At 38.3% G+C, this 16,418-nt stretch overlaps 1 protein-coding gene across 7 annotated transcripts in view; it reads right to left on the reverse strand.

Annotated features, from left to right (window-relative positions):
• Positions 1 to 16,418, reverse strand: part of ank1a (ankyrin 1, erythrocytic a) — a 283,424-nt gene that overhangs the window by 44,103 nt on the left and 222,903 nt on the right. For all 7 annotated transcript variants that reach the window (XM_057831859.1, XM_057831858.1, XM_057831857.1 and 4 more), the window contains 7 exons: positions 15,167 to 15,395; positions 14,967 to 15,095; positions 14,149 to 14,268; positions 13,996 to 14,080; positions 12,159 to 12,233; positions 11,900 to 12,031; positions 11,666 to 11,818 (listed from right to left, as the gene is read on the reverse strand). In XM_057831859.1, coding sequence (XP_057687842.1) covers positions 11,666 to 11,818; positions 11,900 to 12,031; positions 12,159 to 12,233; positions 13,996 to 14,080; positions 14,149 to 14,268; positions 14,967 to 15,095; positions 15,167 to 15,395 — 923 coding nt within the window. The remainder of the gene's footprint in view (positions 1 to 11,665; positions 11,819 to 11,899; positions 12,032 to 12,158; positions 12,234 to 13,995; positions 14,081 to 14,148; positions 14,269 to 14,966; positions 15,096 to 15,166; positions 15,396 to 16,418) is intronic.

Consider the following 16,418-nt stretch of genomic DNA (forward strand, 5'->3'; position numbering starts at 1 on the left):
CTGATGCCACTGAAGATTTTGAGTGGTTGAAAGTGAAAAAATATGCAGAAATGACTTAGTTATCACACTTCAAAGGAAAAGCCATTTTTTGGACAAAATCACAAGAGTTTAGTGTAAATGAGAAAACTGCAAATGTGTAAAAACTGGGCATGCATAAAAAAATCGGTTGTTATGACTTAACGACTTATTCAAGCCTCTAACTATGTGATATGGAATATTCAAATTAGACTTTTGTTTTTTATATATATACAGCATAGTTAGTTTTGCTATTCGGATAATGCTGCTATTATTGTCCATAGGGGGCATTGAAAAATAAAAAAAATAAAAAACTATATATGTGTAGATAGGTCTGATACCACTGAAGATTTTGAGTGGTTGAAAGTGAAAAAATATTCAGAAATGACTTAGTTATCACACTTCAAAGGAAAAGCCATTTTTTGGACAAAATCACAAGAGTTTAGTGTAAATGAGAAAACTGCAAATGTGTAAAAACTGGGCATGCATAAAAAAATCGGTTGTTATGACTTAACGACTTATTCAAGCCTCTAACTATGTGATATGGAATATTCAAATTAGACTTTTGTTTTTTTATATATACAGCATAGTTAGTTTTGCTATTCAGATAATGCTGCTATTATTGTCCATAGGGGGCATTGGAAAAAAATAAAAAAATAAAAAACCTTATATGTGTAGATAGGTCTGATGCCACTGAAGATTTTGAGTGGTTGAAAGTGAAAAAATATTCAGAAATGACTTAGTTATCACACTTCAAAGGAAAAGCCATTTTTTGGACAAAATCACAAGAGTTTAGTGTAAATGAGAAAACTGCAAATGTGTAAAAACTGGGCATGCATAAAAAAATCGGTTGTTATGACTTAACGACTTATTCAAGCCTCTAACTATGTGATATGGAATATTCAAATTAGACTTTTGTTTTTTATATATATACAGCATAGTTAGTTTTGCTATTCGGATAATGCTGCTATTATTGTCCATAGGGGGCATTGAAAAATAAAAAAAATAAAAAACTATATATGTGTAGATAGGTCTGATACCACTGAAGATTTTGAGTGGTTGAAAGTGAAAAAATATTCAGAAATGACTTAGTTATCACACTTCAAAGGAAAAGCCATTTTTTGGACAAAATCACAAGAGTTTAGTGTAAATGAGAAAACTGCAAATGTGTAAAAACTGGGCATGCATAAAAAAATCGGTTGTTATGACTTAACGACTTATTCAAGCCTCTAACTATGTGATATGGAATATTCAAATTAGACTTTTGTTTTTTTATATATACAGCATAGTTAGTTTTGCTATTCAGATAATGCTGCTATTATTGTCCATAGGGGGCATTGGAAAAAAATAAAAAAATAAAAAACCTTATATGTGTAGATAGGTCTGATGCCACTGAACATTTTGAGTGGTTGAAAGTGAAAAAATATTCAGAAATGACTTAGTTATCACACTTCAAAGGAAAAGCCATTTTTTGGACAAAATCACAAGAGTTTAGTGTAAATGAGAAAACTGCAAATGTGTAAAAACTGGGCATGCATAAAAAAATCGGTTGTTATGACTTAACGACTTATTCAAGCCTCTAACTATGTGATATGGAATATTCAAATTAGACTTTTGTTTTTTATATATATACAGCATAGTTAGTTTTGCTATTCGGATAATGCTGCTATTATTGTCCATAGGGGGCATTGAAAAATTAAAAAAAATAAAAAACTATATATGTGTAGATAGGTCTGACGCCACTGAACATTTTGAGTGGCTGAAAGTGAAAAAATATTCAGAAATGACTTAGTTATCACACTTCAAAGGAAAAGCCATTTTTTGGACAAAATCACAAGAATTTAGTCAAGATAAAATAACGCCCAAGGGTTAATAATTTATATTTCTTTCATATTCCAAAAAAACCCTTCCAAATCGCAGACATGTTGCCTGTGAGCCAGTAGTTTTAGTGAGACTTTGTCAGCCAGCGTGTTGCCTGTTTTGATGATGTCATCAAAAAGAGGACTAAGGTTCTTCACACTATTTTGTGGTAAACTTTCAGTCTTCGAAATCAAAACCCGATAATGCATTTGTAGCGGCTGATTGTTTACGGCGCCGAATTTTTGGTCACATCTCTAATTTTTACATTGAACAAGATGAACCAAATGAACCAGGTGTTATTTAATTATTTGACCAGTTATAATATTTTCTCAGAGTTTGGCATGAGATGAATTAAGATGTGATTGGACCTGTCAGAGCAGACACTACTCTTTCTTACAATGAAAGAATCTTGAAAACCCAAAATGAGCAATTGCAGACTAAAAGATCAAATTGAGAAATATTTGTAACTGGCATATGTCTATTAAGGGCTGCTTGGCATGATCAGGAAAGGAGGCAGCTTTGAGACAAGTTTAAGAAATAAAATACTTTGCTCATCCATATCTTTCACTGAGAGATGACTGAGATCCTGAGTACAAGTAAGGGAGATCAAATTGAGACGCATTTGAGATCAACACAAGAGCTCATAGTTGTCTCTTGGTGAGATCTTGAGAGGAGACAGCTACAAGAAATTATTGAGAAATCGTGCCACTGAAATTATTTCTCAAAACCTTCTCACGGAATGCTCACTATGAGACTTATTTCTCACGAGACAAATTTGAGAAAACCGAGAAAACCACTCTGGTCTCAGTCGTTGCTTGATTGATACTGATTCACTTCTCGGAGATGTAAATGAGACATGAACGAGATTTCATCGTCAATTTTGCTTTGCTATGGGTAGTCAGTAAGCAAATGTAGCGGCCGCGATATGAAAACAAAGCTTTTTTCGTTGAAAAATCTCTTGAATAAATGCTTAAATCCCTGAATTCTTTATAGATTTGGACGTAAAACAGTCTTGATTCTTGGTTAAAAAAAAACCAAAAAAGTGCAGTTATCATTTATTTTACGTAAATATAGCGAACTATGACGCTAGTCAGTAAGCAAATGTAGCGGCCGCCATATGCAAACAAAGCTTTTTCCGCTGAAAATTCTCATGAATAAATGCTTAAATCCCTGAATTCTTCATAGATATGGATGTAAATTAGTCTCGATTCATGGTTAAAAGCAGAAAAAATGTGCAGTTAGCATTTATTGTACGTAAATATTGCGAACTATGACACTAGTCAGTAAGCAAATGTAGCTGCTGCCGAATGAAGACAAAGCTTTTTCCGTTGAAAATTCTCGTGAATAAATGGTTAAATCCCTGAATTCTTTATAGATTTGGACGTAAAACAGTATCGATTCTTGGTCAAAAACCCCAAAAAACGTGCAGTTATCATTTCTTTTACGTATATATTGTGAACTACTGTATAATGCCAGTCAGTAAGCAAATTTAGCTGCGGCCATATGAAAACAAAGCTTTTTCAGTTGAAAATTTTTGTGAATAAATGCTTAAATCCCTGAATTCTTTATAGATTTGGACGTAAAACTGTCTCGATTCTTGGTTAACCCCCCCTACCCAAAAAAAAAAATGCAGTTAGCATTTATTTTACGTAAATATTGCGAACTATGATGCTAGTCAGTAAGCAAATGTAGCGGCCGCCATATGAAAACAAAGCTTTTTCCGTTGAAAATTCTTGTGAATAAATGCTTAAATCCCTGAATTCTTTATAGATATGGATGTAAAACAGTCTCGATTCTTGGTTAAAAGCAAAAAAACCGTGCAGTTATCATTTATTTTACGTAAATATTGCAAACTATGACGCTAGTCAGTAGGCAAATGTAGTGGCCGCCATATGAAAACAAAGCTTTTTCCGTTGAAAATTCTTGCGGATAAATGCTTATATCCCTGAATTCTTTATAGATATGGCCCTAAAACAGTCTCGATTCTTGGTTGAAAGCAAAAAAAAAAAAATGGGCATTTAGCACTTATTTTGTGTAAATATTGCGAGCAATGACGCCAATGCCGTCGCGGCTATTTTCTCCCGATTTTTTTTCACGTTTCAAAATGCATGCATGGTATGAAAAATAATAATTACCTTCACTCCTCAAACAAATCACTCCTGAGACAATCCTTCCTCTTTGTATGTGGTACAGCTTTCGTACTTTTTCAAACTAAATCTGGCGTTAGATCGCTGCGTGCTTGTGTTTGAGAATAATTCCTCTTGATGCTGGATGTGGGAAGGCCCCCTACTTGAAGGTGTGGCGCAGTGTGTGACGGATGTGACCCGTCAATAATTATGAAGTTTATGGTTGGTTGTTTTATGTCCCTACTATACCTATACAAACCTACGCCCTTGCTCAAAACCTTAAGAACCAATTAAAATGAGCTAAACATTTACACTTATAGGTAGGCTACAGAAGAGTTTCTGTTACATCCGTTATGCCGGACAATTTTCAGTGTTGAATTAGTACAATTACATTAATGAGTGGAATGGTTGTGGACTCAGGTCACTCCCACATTTGTGAAAAATTAACTGTACAAGGAAAGGCGGGCCTGCTTTTTTTAAAGCAAACCGGCAGTTTTTTTTTTCCTTGCTCAAAATAAAGCTGGAACAGCTCTCAAACCAAAACTTGGAGATGAGCTGAGGTGGACATGAGTTGTTATAAGCTAAGTAAACAGGCTGTAAAGTAGAAAATCGAGCAGACGGTGAAATAGGAGGAATGCACCCTTGCCCTCGTCACAAGCATGTGTTCATGCACAGCAGAAAGAGAGCAAGAGGACACGAAGTGTCAGCGTTTCATTCACTTCATGCTTGAGCACTGCTGAAAGTGCACGGACATCTGAGACAAACTGCGACCTTAACCACCTTGTGACCTACATGCTACACGAGCACTCGCACTCTAAATTGCTGCACTAGGATCACAGGGACAAATGCCTGTTGCTCATTATATTAGTTCTAAAAATGTACAACTCATTACATAGGGCATCATTCCATGAAATGTTTTATTATGTTTATACAAATAATTTGATGAGAAAAATAGTGGAAATCTATATTAATGTAAAGTTGGATTACATTATAAATTACAAACTGTCAGGATGCAGTTTCTGACTTCATTTAGAAAGCTGTTTTGACATCAGTCAAGAAACATTCGCTCTATATCTAGTAGGTGTATTTCAGTGGTGGATTGTTACTCTACTTACAGTGGGGCAAATAAGTATTTAGTCAACCACTAATTGTCCTAGTTCTCCCACTTGAAAATATTAGAGTGGCCTGTAATTGTCAACATGGGTAAACCTCAAACATGAGAGACAGAATGTGGAAAAAAAAAACAGAAAATCACATTGTTTGATTTTTAAAGAATTTATTTGCAAGTCATGGTGGAAAATAAGTATTTGGTCTATACCAAACATTCATCTCAATACTTTGTTATGTACCGTTTGTTGGCAATAACGGAGCCCAAACGTTTTCCTGTAACTCGTCACAAGCTTTTCACACACTGTTGCTGATATTTTGGCCCATTCCTCCATGCGGATATCCCCTATAGAGCAGTAATGTTTTGGGGCTGTCGTTGGGCAACACGGACCTTCAACTCCCTTTTCACCTCTTGGCACCAAAATGATAACAAGAACGGGGAGCAAAAATCCCAGAACCACACGGGAGGACCTAGTGAATGACCTACAGAGAGCTGGGACCACAGTAACAAAGTCTACTATCAGTAAGACAATGCGCCACCAAGGACTCAAATCCTGCACTGCCAGACGTGTCCCCCCGCTGAAGAAAGTATACGTCCAGGCCCGTCTGCGGTTCGCTAGAGAGCATTTGGATGATCCAGAAGAGGACTGGGAGAATTTGTTATGGTCAGATGAAACCAAAATAGAACTTTTTGGTAAAAACTCAGGTTGTCTTGTTTGGAGGAAAAAGAATACTGAATTGCACCATACCCAGTGATGCGGGAAAATATTACATTATGGTTTTGTAATGTATGATTCCTTCAGTGACATAAATTGTAACAACTTCTATTGTTTTTCACCTTGTTCCCATAGTTAGGAGACGCGCTTGAGAATCTCACGAGATAACTTGTTTTGCACCAGAGTATTGTTTTACTACACGCCTGGGTCCGATAGAGATAACTTGTTTTGCACCCATAATATTTACCACTTGTTGGCATCTGTTGCAGCACAGCTCATTTGTTCCATGTGAAAAGCCCTTTTTCAAGAGAGCTGAACCAAAAGTAGCTTAAATGTTTGTGATTGGACAGGGCCGCGCCACTCGTGGGCGGAAGTTGGTCTCTCCGCCTCCGGGGGGTGCGTCCCTATAAAAGCCGAACATTTCCGGGCGACCAGTGAGGTCTACCAGCGGGTCACGTACGGATCGCCTGGCTTTTGTCCTTTTGCCGCTTTACCGGAGTGTTGTTGGCTTCCCACTCTTTTGTCACGGTAAGCGATTTTCATTTCTAAAGGACACTCTGATATGCTGTAACAGTAACGCGGGGGTGTGAGGTTGGCAAACTCAGACTGTGCTTTTTTTTTGATACCTGTTTGCTTGCTCTTGTGGGATTGTAATCAATGAATCACATATATTCTGCAATATTCATAAATAAACATTGTCTATTGAGCAAAAGTGTGCCCGTTACTGATTCACTGCGAACCTGAAATTTCCTACAACACCCACTGTGAAGCATGGGGGTGGAAACATCATGCTTTGGGGCTGTTTTTCTGCAAAGGGACCAGGACGACTGATCTGTGTAAAGGAAAGAATGAATGGGGCCATGTATTGAGAGATTTTGAGTGAAAATCTCCTTCCATCAGCAAGGGCATTGAAGATGAGACGTGGCTGGGTCTTTCAGCATGACAATGATCCCAAACACACAGCCAGGGCAACAAAGGAGTGGCTTCGTAAGAGGCATTTCAAGGTCCTGGAGTGGCTTAGCCAGTCTCCAGATCTCAACCCCATTGAAAATCTGTGGAGGGAGTTGAAAGTCCATGTTTCCCAACGACAGCCCCAAAACATCACTGCTTTAGAGGAGCTCTGCATGGAGGAATGGGCCAAAATACCAGCAACAGTGTGTGAAAAGGTTGTGAAGAGTTACAGAAAATGCTTGGCCTCCGTTATTGCCAACAAAGGGTACATAACAAAGTATTGAGATGAACTTTGGGTATTGACCAAATACTTATTTTCCACCATGATTTGCAAATAAATTCTTTAAAAATCAAACAATGTGATTTTCTGTTTTTTTTTTTCCACATTCTGTTTGTCATGGTTGAGGTTAAACCATGTTGACAATTACAGGCCTCTCTAATACTTTCAAGTGGGAGAACTTGCACAATTAGTGGTTGACTAAATACTTATTTACCTGCGAAATCGCGTAAATCGAGTACGTCGTAACCCGCGGACTACCTGTACAGATAGTTTAATTGATGAGGTTAAGACACCAGATTGGTGCAAAGGAGTCGTCTTCAATGTTGTTAATAACGGCGTTCAAGTATAACGGCGTTTCTCATGGTATTATTTTTTTCCGTAGTGAGTAATAAATTATTTTTCCCAACTTTTCAACGCCGTTACCGTGACTGAAGATGTGAATGGGCTTGTTACTACAATTTGGTTGAATGAAGCACAAGTTGTCTGATTTATGCCACAGCTTCCTGGGAGTGAGCAGAGCGGGAGGAGGGAAGGGGGTGATGACGCCGTTGCAAACGCGATGATGATTGGCAAGGTGGCTTGCAGCGTTAGCATAGCATTTACGTTCTTATTAGCATGAGCATTTAGTGTGGTGAGCGTCACCTTAGACTATCTTAAACATAGAAAACAGAAAAAGAACACTGTACAATTATAGGAGGACACAAAGTGTTGTTGGTCTTAATACAAACAAAACATGTTCACATTGAGTGAACAAACATGTTTAAAATTGAGAAAGAGGAGGTGTGAAGAGAAATGTAACGCAACATTGATACAAATACAATACAACCATTTGGATCAAACGATTAAATGATTATTGTTGACAAAGAATCAATCACAAAACCACAACATCCATTCATGAACAAGGTGGACCCTTGTCATTGTCAATAGAAAAGGTTTGGAACCTTTTTCTCCCCGTAGAAGACCACCGAGGACGGAAAGGAACATTCAAAGAAGACATGCCATGCAAATGTACCCGTGGCATGCAGTTCCAATCCATTCTTAGATCTTATCTACTCTAATCCCATTACTGTATCTGCGTTAAAATACAGGAGGGGTATGGAGGGCATGCACAAAGACATGCTGGGCAAGAGAAGAGCATTGTGAGGGAAGAGAAAATAGGAGAGGGTGATGAACAGACGTAAAGAAGGGGAGAGAGCGAGGGTCACCTCCCCTCTCCCAGTGGGTGCCGAGTGCACGGCCTGTGCGAGGTGAATCATTCACAGAGCGGACACCAACAAACTTGGGAGTTTCAAGACTTTCAAAGAAATGAAAAGAAAAATGCACAAAAACGTCGCAAGGAAAGAAAAATATGGGTCAGAGGTCAACATGAGGTCGGCATGAGGTCAGAGTTCGGACAGGAGTGAGAAGGAGGAAGTGGAAGGCTGCAAATGACACGTCCACAGAAACAGAGTAGGACAGATTAACAAGGAAATGACAAGAGGGCTCCCAAAATGATATTCGGTGCACCAACAACATTAGTTGTTCTGAAGAAACTCAAAATGGCCTGCATGCAACGTCACACAGGACAAGTTTATGAAAATAAAAAAAACAAAAAACTTTACTTGACTACATTTTACAGCACGTATCTGTACTTTTTACTCCACTACATTGCAAATTGTCGCCTGCGTTAAATGTTACTTTAGTTTGTTTTTCTGTCATTGTGAATCGATAGTTTCGTTTTCATTCCTCCAGCGCAATTGATAAGCCCCGTGCAACTATACCGTTATTGAGCACTAGAGGGAGCAACACGAGTATAAGCAAGATTAGCCAGGTGAACAAGATATTGACCAATAAAAAACAACAGTGAAAGCAGCACGCCTTCAAATCGGTGCTGCACACTCATGTACAGTAGGTGGGCGTATGCACCTGATAGTTTCTTGCAATCCGCCATTAAGATAAGTTTGAGCTTGTTAAGGCTCTGTTTACAGTGCAGTCAATTTTTATTACCATTTTCCCCATCATGCACGATTATATGATATATTTATATCTAAAATATATAAAAATATGCATATGACCTTTTTGCATCGGGAGAAAATGCTTTCACATTTTACTTGTAAAGTTAATTTTGAAGAAACTACTTTTATGTGGGTCGATTTTTTTCTTAGAGTAATAAAGTATATTTAAGCAATCTGGATTGGGATAGATTGTTTCTTGTGTAAACAATAGCATTATGTAGCATTTAATTCCCACAATTAAACAATTGGCTAACTTGCATAGCAATAGTCCGCTAGCTTAAATGCTATATAACGTTTACATTAATTGGCTAACATGTATAGCAAAAGTTTGCTGGCCTAGCTTCAATGCTATATAATGTTAATGTTTACAACAATTAGCTGACTTGCATAACAAACGTCCGATAGCTTAAATGCTTTTTAAAGCTAATGTTTACAACAATTGACTAACTTGCATACCAAAAGTCCTCTAGTTTAAATGCTATATAAGGCTAATTTTTACAACTATTGGCTAACTTGCATATTAAATGTTTGCTAGCTTTAAATGCTACATAATGCTAATGTTTACAATAAATGGCTAATTTGCATAACAAAAGTCCGCTCGCTTAAATACTATATAATGCTAATGTTTACAACGTTTGGCTAACTTGCATAGCAAAAGTATGTTAGCTTAAATGCTATATAATGCTAATTTTTACAACAATTGGCAAACATGCATAGCATAAGTCCGCTCGCTTAAATGCTATATAATGCTAATGTTTAAAATAAGTGGCTCCCTTGCATAGCCATTTATGTCCGCTAGCTTAAATATTATATAATGCTAATGTTCACAATAATTGGCTAACTTGAATAGTAAAAGTCCGCTAGCTTAAATGCTATATAATGGTAATGTTTACAATGATTGGCCAACTTGCATAGCAAAGGCCCGCTAGCTTCAATGCTATTTAATGCTAATGTTTACAATGATTGGCCAAATTGCATAGCAAAGGCCCGCTAGCTTCAATGCTATACAATGCTAATGTTTACGATGATTGGCCAATTTGCATGGCAAAAGTCCGCTAGCATCAATGTTACATAATGCTAATGTTTACAACAATTAGCTAAGTTGCATAGTAAAAGTTCACTAGCTTAAATGATATATTGTGGTGACCACTACCTTGCGACAGAATTCACCTATGGAACTTATGTGGAGCATGTTGTGTTCCGCCGGGGGGGGAACTTTGTTGCCACGCGCGTTTCCTGCACAGACACTTGAGAGTCAAGAGAGTCACGAGCGGCTGGGCACGGCACGTCTACTCATCGAGTTATTTCGAGACTCAACAGCATTCATCCGCAACAATATAATGCTAATGTTTACAACAATTGGCTAACTTGCATTGCAATAGTCCGCTATCTTAAATGCCATATAATGCTAATGTTTTCCAGATAGTTTGCGCACTAGAAACAATCTGGTGCGCATAGCGAAATTCCGCTATCTTAAAAACTATATAATGCTAGTGTTTACAACAATTGGCTAACTTGCATACCAATGGTCCGCTAGCTTAATGCTGTATAATGTTATTGTTTACAACAATTGGCTAACTCGCATAGCAAAAGTCTGCTAACTTAAATGCTAAATAATGCTAATGTTTACCAGATAGTTTCTGGTGCCCTAGAAACAATCTGGTGCGCACAAGATTGCTTAAATGTATTTTATTATTGTCGAAGTCCCTTTAGGGGCTCCCTAGTGGCATTACTGTCATGCTCTTGCTTAAAAGAAACTTTTTAAGATTGGCACAACTCACCCACTCTCCTCTATTAGAAAAAAATAAGGAACATAATTTTCTAACTGGTTATACATTTGTGTACTTATTGTATTTATAAAATACAAATAACTGAAAAATGCCTTTGGGAGGGTACGGGGAGGACAAGAAAAGAGGGGAAATCAATTCACATTTGATGTGATCTGAATTAGTTCTTCCTTTCTTTGGCTTTGGTTTCTATACATGGCTACATTGCAATTACATTGCCTCCAGTTTTCATGGAGTTGCCTCCGGAGCCTGTTGGATACAGGCATGAGTGGCCAATATTCCTCAGATGAAAATGGGGGCAATAAAATGTAAGACATGTGTGACTAAAACCAGCAAAAAAAGGAGTAACAATTTGTGTTCTTGTTCCACAAGTAACAATTATGTATGATCTGATGATGTACAGCAAGCTTTACACTGCTGGCAGTATTCCAGCAAGCAGGTCAAGTGAAACTCTGAATAAGTTGACCCGGAGAAGGGGACTGCTAGATCAGTCTCTTTCGAAGAACACAGTAAGAGAGGTTCTGTGAAGCTAATCTGCTCACGAACTTTAATATACTAATGGAAGATATGCTGATATAACTCTTGTATTTCAACTCATTAGATTGCAACAAATAATCTAGTGACTGTAAAAAGTGTCAATATAGCGGAAGGCACTACAGTAGGAGTGTCCTGAGTCCATATTTTGCTGAGCTTGCTTCCTGCAAAGGTCTCAAGGCAGCATTCATATTCATTAGATGAGGGACATAAGAAGGGGAATTCAGAGAGGGCTTCAGAGGATGTTAGGCAGGCAAATTAGATGGTACGGTCAATTTTGGGTTAAAGAGCTCACCATTGGTCATAGCAGGAGAGAGGTGCTCTCTTTCGTTATGTCGTTTGCTGAGTTGACGAGAGCCTTGCCTGGGAGGCTGTGCTGGTTGACCCTCTAGCATCGTGACTATGTCCATGCGGTCAATGCTCTTAAGGGCCACGTACAAGGTCTCCACTGCAATCAAAAAGAGGACTTTCAGTATAATCAGTAGCAGAGTTTGTGATTTAATAGAAATTTGAAGCCGTCCGCACTGACTTTTTGCTCTTTTGCCCTCACGTGTTGCCCACAAGTTGAGTAGTGCAGAACTCTGCTCCAGTAGGGAGTTGGGATTCTCCACACGGATTTTATTGATGTCATCCACACTCAGCTGAAGCTCACGGGCCAACTCTGAAGAAAATGAAAAGAAAAAAAAGCGCATCAAGAGATCGTACAATTGTTAAACCAACACAGAGTAAGACAATCTTCAGAAGCACACGAGGTAAAAGACACATGTATAACATTAGATTTGACCTACCAGCCCAGCTCAGTCCCAACTGTTCGGCTATCACAGCCATTTTTAGTTCAGTTCTCTCCATGGCGCTCAATGATGCTGTAAGAGGCACAACACATTTACAATTATACTCTGTTAGAGGTTGGAGAGATAATTTTAAAAAATGAACTCCAGTGAAAATTCAGATTAATGGGAAACTAAGCTCATTACCTCTGTCTGGTGAAGTTCCAAAGGCAAATATATATGTAGAGATAGTCCCCAGGTTACGAACGAGTTTGGTTCCTACGCTCGGAATTACCCTTTGAAGCAACATTAGGTAACCTTTCAACCTTTATAAAATATTTTCATAACGTTTGTGATGATATGTCAACTCACAACTAGTTGAATGACATCTCTTTTATATCTTGAGGGGGTCTGTATCACTATCACCGGCACTAATTAACTAACAAACTACAAATGTGCTGACTGCTTTACGACATACGTCGATTCCCCTTTCCGTGAATTCTGCAAAGATGGCAGAGCAGAAAAAGAGAAAAAGTTTTATCCGAGGAGACAAAAAAATAAAAAATAAAAGAAAAAGGGAGGCTACAACAATAAAAGGACATTCAAGAATAAACATTGGCCGAGCTTTCACACGCGAGCATGAACCCAGCGTTGATGAGTTCGGTTGGGGGGTTGGAGGGCCATTGGGGGAATATGGTACAAAATCAAACGTTTCTCATTGTCAACATCGTCATTGGCTATTGTTTAGCCACAACTGGATTCATTACCTCATTACTTTTCATTCTTTACACAGCCGCTGGAAACGGAAAATGTCGTTTAATCCATCTACACGTTACCGTTAGAGCAGCATTTAACGACACTGTGCACTGGTCCTCATGGGAAAGGCAGTCGAAAAATACCACTACATAACACAAGCGCTTTTGTCCACCTGCATCGCTAAAATCGACCAAAACTGAAAAGTTACCTAATGTTGCTCTAAGTACCCCTGACTCAAAATAAATTTCCAAAAAGTCCAAAAGTGTTGTGTTTTGTTTAATGATGAAAGATACACTGCCCTCTAGTGGCAGCGTTGGGTCTGGCTGGACTGTCGCCTTGCAGACTCGTCTGACACAGATAAAGCACAGCTGTGCTCTGCTTTGGCCCACATCAGGCTGTAAGTTGTTTCAGCTAATATATGTTTGTGTATGCATTTCTAACTAAGTTCACGCTTGTGATGTGACGTTACGTGTGAGTGATTTGCAATGAAAATTGTAAATACGTTAGCATTTAAGCTAGCGGACTTTTGTTAGGAAAATTAGGCTAATTAAATCTACTAAATTTACATATTGATCAGATTAGATTGACGTTTGAACCCCAATTGTTTTGTGTGTAGTGTTTACTTGTTAAAATGCGTGGCGTTTTGAAGATAAATGTACATATGTGTGTTACAGCTTTACAAATTGTCAAAAGTGAAGGAAGTAAAAAGCTTCGAAAAACACAATTGCCTTGTTTGCTGTCTGTAAAGCTGAACAACTTTACGTTTAGTGAGGCCATAACATATCATATTAATAAAGTAAAAAATACTGTGACGTAAAATAAGGTACTGCTTACGTGACTTAAAGAAAAAAAACACTAGAGACAAAATGCAGATGAGACTCCGGCGTCGTAAAGTCAAAATCATTTAAGTCGAGTATTTAGTAACCCGTGGACTACCTGTATTTTTTTACGTATAGAGAGACAAAAGCTACTTCACCAGAAAAATAGCTAAACAACTGAAGTTTGGTTAACAGATTCACCCTACATTTTACATAATTGATATTAAAACTACATTTGAATTTAAGTAACTTGTTTCACAGAAAAAAAAAAACATGATTCGTACCCATAGCAGGTTCATTTAGGGCACTGTATCTTTCTCTTAGAGCCAGCGGGGTTAAAGTTCTTCTGCGGTCTTCACTTCCAATAATCTACCAATTAAATACACAACAATGATTGTGGTACAATGATTTTAAGAGTGACTGACGTCAATGTGTACCTTGATACATGGAGGCATAGTAATGTTGAGGTTACACAGCACATGTTGGCTGTCTTCATACTTGGTGGTCTTGCGGAGGAAAGACAGGAAGCCAGTGTGCTCTTTGCTGCTATCTCTCACCTTACATAATAAGCAAAATAAGAACAATAAAGACACACTCAAACTGTACATTTAAAGGGAACCTCGGACTGAAAGTCTTGTAGGCTCTAATCAGCCACAATTGTTCTCTTTTACTAAAATATGTTATTAGAAACACATTTATTATTGCCATTTATTTAAAAATCTACAGTATTTAGTTCATGTTTTGTTACAGAGATGTGGGATGAGTTCCCAACATCGTACCCGCATCCAATTCCAGCTCATCAAGCAGTGTCTTTAAACCGATCCTAGGCGGCTTGCCGAGATACTGACTTGCTGCCTATAACAGTTTGGATATCAGTCTTCATCTTCAGGATTCAGACCTTCATTTAATTGCTTTTGCTGCTCGTTTTGTAAAATATCGACAGGGCTGTCCTGCTGATCACGTTCAAATTGGAAGGGCAGAACCGACGACATGTTTATATAGCTAAAGAGTGACACTGTTGAAGTACGGCAGCGCTGACAAGTGACGTCATCGCCCAGAGTGCATTGCGTTGTCAGCAACAATGGCGACCAACAAGTTAAACTAATTTTTCAAATTTGATAAAAACTAAAAAATTAAGAGGGGTTTGAATATCAAATTATTATAACTCATATTAACGTTTATCTTTTAAGAACTACAAGTCTTCCAAGTCCATGGTTCCCTTTAAAATAAATGGTGTAACTGGATATGCTGCTACCTTAACAGAAACAGGAAGTCTGTTGTCTCGAAAGGCCTGGAAGCTGAAGCAGCGAGGCTGTTGAGCGGCCTTCCGCACCGGGACGAGATTCCCAGAACATTCCAAGTGGAGCGGCATTCCTTCCATCACCTGTTGGTAAAGAAAGCAAGATTTTCAAATACTCTTTTGTAAAACAACCCTTTATCCTTTTGATAACTCACCTCAATATCCCTGCTCCTGGCTACTTCTGTAAAGTTTTCATGCTGCTCCAGTGTTTTATCCATCTTATCATCAGTCATGCAGTAACAGCGCAGGCGGCCTTCACGCAACTCATTCATCTTGGCGAAAACCACAAACTTTGCCATGTAAGGTACAGCTGACAGCTCTTTGTAGAGCAGGTTGGCGAAGGAGACCGACTCTGCTGTACGAGGACAGTCTGCGAGCCAGAACCTTAGACGCACACAAACGAAGACAACTATCAAAACATTGTACACAAAGTACATAAATATCTACAGGGACAACACCAACTTGGTGATGATAATGCAGGCTCAGCAGGAAAACAGTCCATTATTTTCTATTAATTGTAAAACCTGGATGCAACGAACTGTATGTAAAAAAGTTGCTCGACAATTTAAGATGACGCTCACCACACTAATTGCTAATGCTAACGAGAACGCGAATGCTATGCTAACGCTCTGTGCCAACTAGCCAATCATCATCGCGTTTGCAATAGCGTCACCACACCCTTTCCTCCTACCCCCTCCCACTCTGCTCACTCCCAGGCGGCTATGACATTAATCAGACAACTTGCGCTTCATTCAACCGAATTGTAGTAACGTGCCCATTCGCATCCTCAGTAACGGTAACGGCGTTGCAAAGATGGGAAAAGTAATTATTAGATTACTCTCCACTGAAAAAAAATAACAGAATCGCTGTTATACTCTAACGCAGTTAATAACAACACTGACGACAAAACCTTTGCACAAATCTGGTGTCTTACAAGTTTAATCAGTTGATTGCAGTCAGGTGTTGCTTGTTTTAGCAGAAACCTCATTAATTTCACTGTGTGTACAGGTAGTCCCCGGGTTACGACGTACTCGATTTACGCGATCTTGACTTTACGATGCTGTGTCTTGTCCGCCATTTTGTCTCCAGTCGTTTGTTTTTTTTCAGTCGCATAAAAAAATACCTTATTCTACCTTTTTTTACTCTACTTTATTAAAATGACGTGTTCTGTCCTCACTAAATGTGAAGTTGTTCAGCTTGACAGACAGCAAACAAGGCAATTGTGCTTTTTGAAGCTTTTGACTTCCTTCACTTTTGGCAATTTGTAAAGCTGAAACACACATGTACACTTATGTTCAAAACGACATGCATTATAACAATAAATGACTAGACACAAAACAATTGGTGTTCAAATGTCCAACTAATCTGACCAATATGTACATCTAGTAGATTAAATTAGCCTAATAG

The sequence above is a fragment of the Corythoichthys intestinalis genome, chromosome 3 (genome assembly GCF_030265065.1).
Source record: "Corythoichthys intestinalis isolate RoL2023-P3 chromosome 3, ASM3026506v1, whole genome shotgun sequence".
Taxonomy (NCBI): Eukaryota; Metazoa; Chordata; class Actinopteri; order Syngnathiformes; family Syngnathidae; genus Corythoichthys; species Corythoichthys intestinalis.